Source organism: Varroa jacobsoni, unplaced genomic scaffold, assembly GCF_002532875.2.
Source record: "Varroa jacobsoni isolate VJ856 unplaced genomic scaffold, vjacob_1.0 scaffold_1268, whole genome shotgun sequence".
In the NCBI taxonomy this organism is placed as follows: domain Eukaryota; kingdom Metazoa; phylum Arthropoda; class Arachnida; order Mesostigmata; family Varroidae; genus Varroa; species Varroa jacobsoni.
In genome coordinates, this window is record NW_019214170.1 from 184,583 (window position 1) to 194,130 (window position 9,548).

Consider the following 9,548-nt stretch of genomic DNA (forward strand, 5'->3'; position numbering starts at 1 on the left):
GTGTCATTTTGCTTTGAGGCGAGAATACTGATGAGACTGATTTGTTTAGAAATAATATTTTAAGATTGAGCGTTTAAGAAAGTACTCGTTGTAGATATTTGTGTGACCTGGCAAAAGATAAACTTGCTAAAAAGTACTTTGAAACCAGTTCAAAGAGTTTGCAACACCTAAGTGTAACAGTTATTAATAAACCGTCAATGTTCAGCTAGGTGAATTTGTTTGATAAATATAATTGTTTAAAAGATAAAGAAATTTTCAAGAATCAGTTTGTGGGAATCTATGTTTTTCTGCTAGGCGACTGCTGTTCTTAGATAAGAAATTACTGCATAATAATTTATTCAAGTGCAGCAGGTGATTGCAGTCGTATTACCTGTGGCTTGTCATTAATGAGTAGATACACTTACATGTAGACTCAAAAAAAGTAGAAACGTGAGATTTCTTATAAGGTATGCTCGTCAGACAGGGAAAGAGTGTTGACCTAAGTCGCTTTCCCAAAAAAGTTGATAGGTTGACGCATGACGCGGGCAAAGTCATATTGTTTGCTAAAGCCATACAGACGCGAATATTATGTAAAATAAAAAGGGATTTCAACCCCGTCAAAAATTCTTCAATAAAATTACAAAAACCATAGCTGTTGCAATTTACTCCAGTTACTGTAGCTATGCTTATTACTGCTACTCAAACATTGTGTATATAGGCACAACAAGATATTATTTAAGTAAGGTGTGATGACATATTGTTGAATGCATTAATTAAGGTGACAACCAAAAAAACACAAATCTGCGACTCTCCGCAACTTAAAGATAGAAGAGATAAATTTAAAACTAACCAACGCGAATCTGTTGGGATATACAATAGACGACAGTAGATTTCGAGAAAAAGGGAGTGTAAAAACAACTAGTTCTGCTTCTGAATTTCTTTTTTCAGGGTTGATATTATTAAAATTGGGAAATAATAATTAAGAACTTCGAAAACATTTAACAATTACCAAACAAGGTAGTACCATGGCAACCAACTAGACTGAAGCTTTATGTGCTGAGATTTGTTGAACACTACCGTTAAGGACTGCCGGTTTCATATATGCCGGAAATAGAATGGCCCATAACCCCCATTTCATTTCGTACGGCTTATAGCGTGGTCCTGTGCCTTGACCATAAGGTGGTCATATGATGTAATTCAATGTAATGATTTTTATAAAACCTAACGTGCTTTCAGTTTGTCTTTAAGAATGTAACTTTGGGACAGGCAAAACCGTAGTAAAAAAAACCAAACAATCTGTTTGTTTTGTTTTTTCATTGTTCAACAAAACGTTATCGAATGCCTAGCTACCCCAAAAAGCTTCCGTTTTTTAAAATTTGGTCAAAAAATTAGCGGCCCAAATCGCACTGCATTCTTGACCTTTGTTTATAAAGAAAAGTCTTCAAAATTTGATAGCAAATGTTTAAATCAGCGTAACTTTACCAAAAAAATAGGAAGTGGCCCATATTGTTCCATCTTTCTCTACTCTTTCAAGACAAATTAAAATGATAATAAAATATAATAATATAAAAATTTAAAAAATATAATAAATAATAAAATATAAATATCAAAAACGATAATAAAAAGATAATTAATAAAAAAAAACTGGTCCAAAATGGGCATATGTTACCTATCTAGTCAGGACAATGCTTTTGTTTATAGTCAGAAAGCACGAAATATTTAATTACCCGGAAAATTAAGACGATGTTTAAACGCATTGTGGAGTATAGGCTGTGCCCACTGCTGCTACTAGTGTTAGAAGGTTTCCGGGTGCAATTAACGATGTTATATATTTATATCCGATAATAAGTTTACGGATCTCTTTACTGAATAAAAAATATCACATTTTTAATTCCCATGAACATAAATTATTGTATTATATTTGCCATGCGGGTTTAATCTCCAAGTAGTCTGAGCTCGATTTTTGATCGCGATGATGATTGCCTGGTAAACAAAAAAGACGAAAATCCGTCGGCACAATATCCGTAGTATATGGAAATTGTAGGAAAACTTCCCATAGTTCAGGAGAGCAGCTTTGATGATGCCTGCCGTACGTGACCTCACGTTGTTATGAAGCAGGATGATTTGACTTAGTTTATAAGACCTCTCTCGAAAAGTCTGGTCGGCTCAATATAACTGAGCCAAATAAATGTGCTAATCAGCTGTTTGGTTTGTGGGAAGTAACCCTTAGCGAGCCAAGTTTTTGCACCTCTATTAAAAACAAAGCATAAATTTTTTCCGATGAAAATCTGATTGAACCCTGGAACCTGGAACCCTGGAGCTTCTTTCATCGAGCCACTCATTTCGAATATGCACAGATACTACTTCTCATTACCGGTGATATCTCTGTGCAAAAATCAGTCGCTCTAGATACGTGACAATCAGTACCGGAGAGAATGTTGACAGCTACATTAAATCTTAATTCCTTGTTGGATTCAGAAAGTTGATTACGTATTCAAACCCCAGGTTTCTATGTAAACCCAATAAACTTCAGGCAGTTAGCGACATCTGTGGAGCTGCATATCATCTTTGGTTAATTTGCGAATTTTTTTTTGATTGTTTTTTTGAAATGTCTTTAGGTGGTCGTCATCGGGTTCAGATGGTTTCTCAGAGCGGAATGCATCCTGTAGTCCCGAATACTGTTTTCAAAGTTAACACATAACAGCAACAGTCCTTTCAGAGATAACACCGTTAGAGAACACATGGCATACATCCTGGGCTGTTTCGACAGTATTTTGGCTCCGATGAAATGCATCCAGAAGACATTTTTTCCATTTGAAATATCTATTTTAAGAAATTTTTTTGAATTGACATTGCACTCAGAACAAAATGCCGTTACATCACTCTAACAGAACAAGAAAAGCTCTTTCGAAAAGTATACCAGAAACAAACAACAAATGAGACGAATTGGAAAAACTTTTAAAAAACGCGGGAACCAGTTACCTATATATGTATATAAAGTGAAGTATTAACTAAATTGGAATAATAACAGTTCGAGTTCTATCAAAGATTTAGGCTACAGGTCAATGGTTTGCAAGATTAACAACTTATAGTACTAGTGCAAAACGACCGTGAAAAGATGGCTTAATTCAGAACGCACAGATTGAGCGAAGCAGAGATCCATAATAGCGCAACCTTAATTTTCCTATTAGTTATTTATCGTATTGAGTTGGGCAAGGAGAAAGGCAGACTTCTGTCTGTTAACTAAATCTAAAAAATAATTATAAAGGTTGTAATAATGTGACGTATATTATGATATAATAAATTCAAAAAGTCATATTTTAGTTTGCCTTGAATTTGCTTGACCCGATTACCGCGCTTGAGCAATATGTAATTCATGTCGATAACCTCAAATTTCTGACACGTTTCTGTTTAATTGTTTCTCAGTCGAGTTTTATTTGTGAAAATTAAGGCTATCCAATCTTATAAGGTCAAACAGTTTGGCTGCAGTGAATATACTGAAAATCTTAGCACACTACCGCTTTCCGATGAAAAAGAGAAAAAAGAATATTTCAGATATACAGATAAAATTATATATTTATTATCAAGTTTGCAGTTCCTTGCGTAAAGTTTACATAATTAAATCCACTTGCATTTAAGTCATAGCTAAGCAATAAATAAAATATTTACAACCAATAAAATAGATCTGGATACATTTACAAATAATGAACAAAATATGTGTGGACAGGGTTTCCTTCAGGATTTTTTGAGGCAACTTCAAGGATAACATAAGAATTCGGCGTGACAACCGCATAATAGGTACAACACAATTGTTCTATGTTGTAAGTCTAAATAGCCTATCTTAGTGTTGTATTTTTTCAGTACTATCAGACTTAATCTATCAATGCGCCGGCATTCAGGAATGTATTGATTTGGCATCAGTTATTAATTAGATCTCTTTGTAAAACCCCCCGAATCATTGTAGATGTAGTAAACGATACCGGAAATTGTTGCCTGATGCCATATTGGTCACCAAAATGTTCGATATCACTTAGCATCATGAACGAACCTAACCGGCACTACTGTCCATTGTCTTTAAATATGAGGTCAGCTCGCCAAGCTTGTTATTGACAGGTGTCTACTACAACAAAAGATTGCTGGAATGGTCCCCAAACTAATCACTACATAGTTGTTAGCGATAGCTTATTCATACGTCATACTTTCATCTTATATTTTCCTAATAACAGTTTACAGAAGTTCTCTATAGCCACAGCTGCAATGAGACTTTGGACAGTAATACGGGGCATGTAAGCAATTGAGTTCGCACCATTCTAGTATCTTTTTCGAACCCGCATACCTACCCGTTGCCAGGCATCGTTTCTTCTTGTTTGAGCCCTCTGACGATGGAATTTCATTTTGTATAGGTGTGGCCTTGCTCAATGTTGTGCTATTCAATGCTGGCGTCGTTGACGGCTTCGGTGAACTTCCAAGGGTATTTGAACCCGTGCCCATTTTAGCCCAACCAAAGCCGCGATTACTGGGATGCGATGTAGTGACCTTACTATTCCAATGTGGTCGTGCTGTTTTAGGTAAGAAACGTGTTTGTGGCGAAGTGTTTTTTATTTCCGTAGTTTCGCCTCTAGGTTCAGTTGCACATGGCTTTCTTGTTGTGGGTTCAGGATAATGGCCGTGCATTTTAGTCTCAGACGGAGTCATTGGCAGACCCTCTTCCTTCTCTAAGCCTGGTTTATGGAAAGGCAAAGTGTTCCATATTTTATGGTCAGGCATTATCCTGCTGGAGTCAATATTGTTTCCAGCGGTATGCTCAGATTGGGGCCTATATGTGGTTGTTTTGTAGTTACAAATAACGGTCTTGGTCTTTGGCCAATATGTTGCTGTAAGATTTTTGTTGCCATATCCGTGATTGGGGCTCAATTTCCATGGTCTAGAGGTACTGGGATGCTGTACTCGTGGTGGCCCCGCGTGGTTCAGTGATGTAGTATACGAGGAACCAATGGCGATATCAGAGCACCCTCGGAAGGTCTCTTGGGGACCACATCCAACGCGGGATACGCCATCAGGACAACGGCCCCAGTTATTACCTTAAGCGAAATAGCAGAATCGATTACTAATATACTGATGGCCGCCACGGCAAGATGATAGAGGCGGCGCTGATCGGTCAGCTCCAGCTAACGGTTAGTGAACTTTAGAAGTTCATTAAGACTTCACTATCGGTTCTTCTTATTTACATAAAACGAGCGAGAACGTCGTTCCACTTACTGCTCACAACCCTCTATCTTTAGGATGCTTTATATCGCAACGGATGTAACCTAGGCTTGTTACCTACCACGAAAGGAAAGATCACCAAGTGGGGTTCCGCTGCGCCACGTGCAATATTTAGGTTGTCGGATTCAATAAATAGCAAAATGATCCGTACGGCATCGTTAGCATTATATAGCGGAAGTGAAAAAGTAAAAAAACGTATTACAAGTTCTCCCACCCAAGATTTTTTACCGGCTGTGTAGGTCCATTGGAAGACACATTGTGAACAAGTAAGGTTGGATGGCAGCTTTACGCGAACTTGATAACGATGATTACGGTCAGGCAGTTTATAGAGGTAAGGGTTATCGGGCATTGCCTCCACAATCTCCAACGGATATTTGGCCATGCAATCATCATCAGCGACTACCTGAATAAAGAAAATAGAAGATTAGAGCTAGATTAGTTTCGAACTACGACTGGTATGTTTAGTTGCGATTTGAACTATGATATTCACTAAAATTGAAACTGACGTATGCTTTTACTTTATTTGTAATTGATACCTTTGGGTCGTTGACTGGACACAGCCTGAATTGGAAGTGGCCTCTATGGTTGGCTGTTAACTCGACTGCAGTTTCGATTACCTGCCCAGACTGGTAGTATCTGCCAAAGTGATCACACGCATGCGGATGCCATAAGTATTATGTTAGGCTCTTGCTGGGCAATGACACTTTATCACATTACACGTTTATGAGAAATGCATATTAAAGAAGGTAGTGTATCACATCAGGTCATTATTGGTGATCACCATCGATTTATTTCTTGCTGGTTATATCCTGCCGGGATAAAACGCAGATGGACTTTATCCCGGAGTCGATGTTTTGTCAAGTGGTAAACGTATGGAAGATTTAGCTGAAAATGGGTTTCAATTCGTCTCTTGTTAACCCCAACTTTGTATTACGTATCGATATTATGAACGTCATGCATGAAGAAAAGCGGCAAAAAAGAGCTTCAAAAAAAGATTGCTAAAAAATCAGTCATGGGCAACAACGATAGAACTTTTCATGCAAAAGGCCGTAAGTAGATTTTAATACATCGTTGACTTCCAAACACTATTATACAAAGCCAAGATCTCCCAACCTCGGTCTAAAGTGCAGTTCAAGTCTACTAGTCGTTCAAGCATAAAGAAAAGATAAATTATTAGCTTTATTATTTACTCCTTTTAATAAAAATGAATTTCCTCTACTTTAAGAAACTTGACTTATACTCTATAGCACGAGAGCCCTATAAATAGAGGTATATACATAACATTTTTTAAAATTATTTTTTACCGGGAAATCTGTCCCGTTGCGTACTTTCCACCAGCTTCGTTTGGCCTTGGAGTTGGAATATCCCAAGGATCGCCACATACACCACACTTCATTCCGTTCCGCATTTGACGCTGAAAAATGCCAACATGCTTTTAGGCAACTTAATTAAAACTAAAATAAACCGTGAGTTTGGTTTTTAACCGTTTATTTATGAATCACTTTAATACAATATGCGATATTAATTATTATTAATAATGAATATTAATTGCATTACCCAGGAACCCTATTAAAAGCACTTCTCAGTGCTTTTTGTGATACGGCATTGCTGACCAACAAAAGTTGATAAATAAGGATTGATTATTATTTCTTACATTAAGTACTTCGATATGTGAACGCGATTTAGTATCTCGTTCGACTATCGTTGAACGAATATGGTGTATTGAGGCATGGATCTCTTTCTTGGCAGAAATCTTTTACTTTTTTATATTTACTTAGACATGAATAGAAATTAATTGATTGACTTATAATAGTAAGACTCTGAGTTTAGCTCACGTACAATTTTTTTGAAAAACTACAATGAAACTGGCGTTTGCACCTTCATCAAACGGTCTGTCGCTAAAACTAGAATGGTATTTGCGCATATTTATTCCTGTACATGCCACTTTCACGTCTGCTTTTGGGGTATTTCTTTATGAAATTAACTAGTCTAGCTAAAATCTCACCGTGAATCCTCCACAAAACAATTCGTTGTCGTTGTAATTTCTGGGTGTTTTGAAGCCTACTCTCCACATGGAGGATCTAAAAAAGAGAACGCAAAGTAATGGATAATCAATATAAGCATAAAAAGCACTAAGAAGGTAAATCTTAATCCCTCTAATTTAGTTGGCCAGAACTAGTTATTGACTGTCACGTTCAACTGCGCATATAATTTACCGTCTTACCACTAAACATTTCAGTCAGGGTTGTTACTTTTTTTGAAGTATACTAATGTTCTTTGTGTTTCCGACAAACTTTTCGTTTTACTATCTTCGGCGCTTTTCATACATATCTACAGAATTCAAAGCAAGTTGGTACGTTCTATATATCGGTTCATTTATACCTTTGACGTGTTTCTTGTATTCATCATTCATACTTAGTTCTTTGATCTACTTATGAAGCGAATCGGTCTGTTCTAGCTTGCAAAGCTTACCTGGAAGGGGGTTCCATAAGGCGACCATGGCCTTCGACCAGCGAAGGTCCCAGAGATAGGGTAACCAGAAAAAGAAGAATTTGCAATTGCCGCATACGCCGAGAGGCCGATGGCGTGATAACACAGTGTCGTGTGGAAAAAGTAGTAGAACGCCTAGCCAAACGTGACAAAAGCGGTAGGTAGATAGGTGAGGAAAACGACATCGCGCCCGCTGTAATTAGGACAACGAAAACGATAATAAGCATTGTTTTATAGATGCTCATAATATTGTGTAGACATTTAATTATGATACTCGAAAAGCAATTTTGGTTTAGGAGATTGAATCGCTATCAGTTTACTCTACTAAAAACTTTAAAAGTATGTCGACAACTATCTTGGCAACAAAGGAGTAAAGCCGGAGGGAGTTATGCTAAATAGAACTACAGTGCAAATTAACTGTTACTTTATCCTTATAGTATACTTGTATATCATAAATAGAAACACGGGTGAACACAGAAGTAATATGTTGCCTTTACCCCAGTTTAACGGATAGTTATAAGTTGCACTTTTTGCGCGCGAACTAACAAACACAAGTTAAGGCAATCGTCCTTTTTTGCACTAACTCTCAATTAAAACTGCTAAACCTAGCACATTCGGTTTTACTTGTCTTCAACTTTTAAAGTCTGTGCTACAACATAAACTGCGAAGGATCGAAGTATCGTCACTATGGTTGTAGGCGCAAGTCAGCTTTATAAATTTTTCGTGCACCCTCGCATTAAATGGAAGGCATAACAACTGCCTCTTGCTCACACGCAGAAAGTGATAGAGAATTACTTTCTCCAAGATGCAGCTCACATTTAAACTAATATTTGGGCTGAAGTGCGTAGATGACTCAAAATAAATCAACAAGAGCAAAAATACTTTGCAGTGAATGATCTGATTTTTCTGCAGAGCAGAGAGCTAAACGCAGATGTTGCATAACCTTTGACTAAGCAGAATTTTCTATGCATGTACGACTTGTTGAGGCCTTCAGTCCGTAATACTAGCAAATCTTGGCACCATTCAAGTAGAAAAGTGATGCTCAGATTTTGGCATTGGCATATTGCTGAAAGTAGATAGAGTAGATATTTTAAGTAGGTATGCTCAGTGGAATAAAATATCTGCGGCCCTTTTAACGTACATAAACATTTTGTTACTCATACTCTTTGTGGCCAATGTGGATACTGTTTGTTAGAAAAATCTGGAGATGGTAGGGTCTGACTAATAATTTTTTCCAAAAAAAGGGAAATCTGTTTCTTTGCATAAATGCTAAGCATTTAAATAAGATCATAAAGAAACTAAGCCGACATATACTTCAAGTGATTTAGTAAGAAGGTAGGCTTATGAAATTTACATGTTTCATAGATCTTTCACGTTACTTTTAGAAAACTCTACCGCAGATCAGTGAAGCTATACATCAGTGCATAATATAGCCCTGTAGATATGTACGAATTTTCGCCTGGTCACCCGTTAGTTACGGCTTGTTTACGTTTAATGCCAAAGGTAAGGTTATCCATAAAACATACAAGTTGATAATGTAGACGTGACCGCAAAGGTGAGGATGGCAACTCGTCAATAGAATACGCTCAAATTCGTTTGTTATTCCAAAAAAACGTTGTAGCTGTTTGTCCCGGAACAGTCAGGATACCCTTGACAGGAAGACGAGTTTCACCATTTCACTAAATGCTTTACACACAGTTAACTTGAGTTAAGTTCTTACCGCGATGTCGAAGTTACCGGAGAAGTAAATTTGAAAGAGCACCAAAATTGAATATAAGGTGAGTGGCGATGAAATTTAAAAGTCAGCAATTTCA

The 9,548-nt window shown here is 37.1% G+C and overlaps 1 protein-coding gene across 1 annotated transcript; it reads right to left on the reverse strand.

The window, feature by feature from the left end:
- Nucleotides 1–3,528: 3,528 nt before the first annotated feature.
- Nucleotides 3,529–9,548, reverse strand: LOC111268242 (uncharacterized). The gene is made up of 7 exons (XM_022847099.2): nt 9,455–9,548; nt 7,717–7,927; nt 7,250–7,325; nt 6,549–6,658; nt 5,781–5,880; nt 5,473–5,647; nt 3,529–5,060 (listed from the first exon to the last, which is right to left on the reverse strand). The coding sequence occupies exons 2-7, from the start codon at nt 7,917–7,919 to the stop codon at nt 4,207–4,209; spliced, it is 1,518 nt and encodes a 505-aa protein (XP_022702834.1). The 5' UTR covers nt 7,920–7,927; nt 9,455–9,548; the 3' UTR covers nt 3,529–4,206.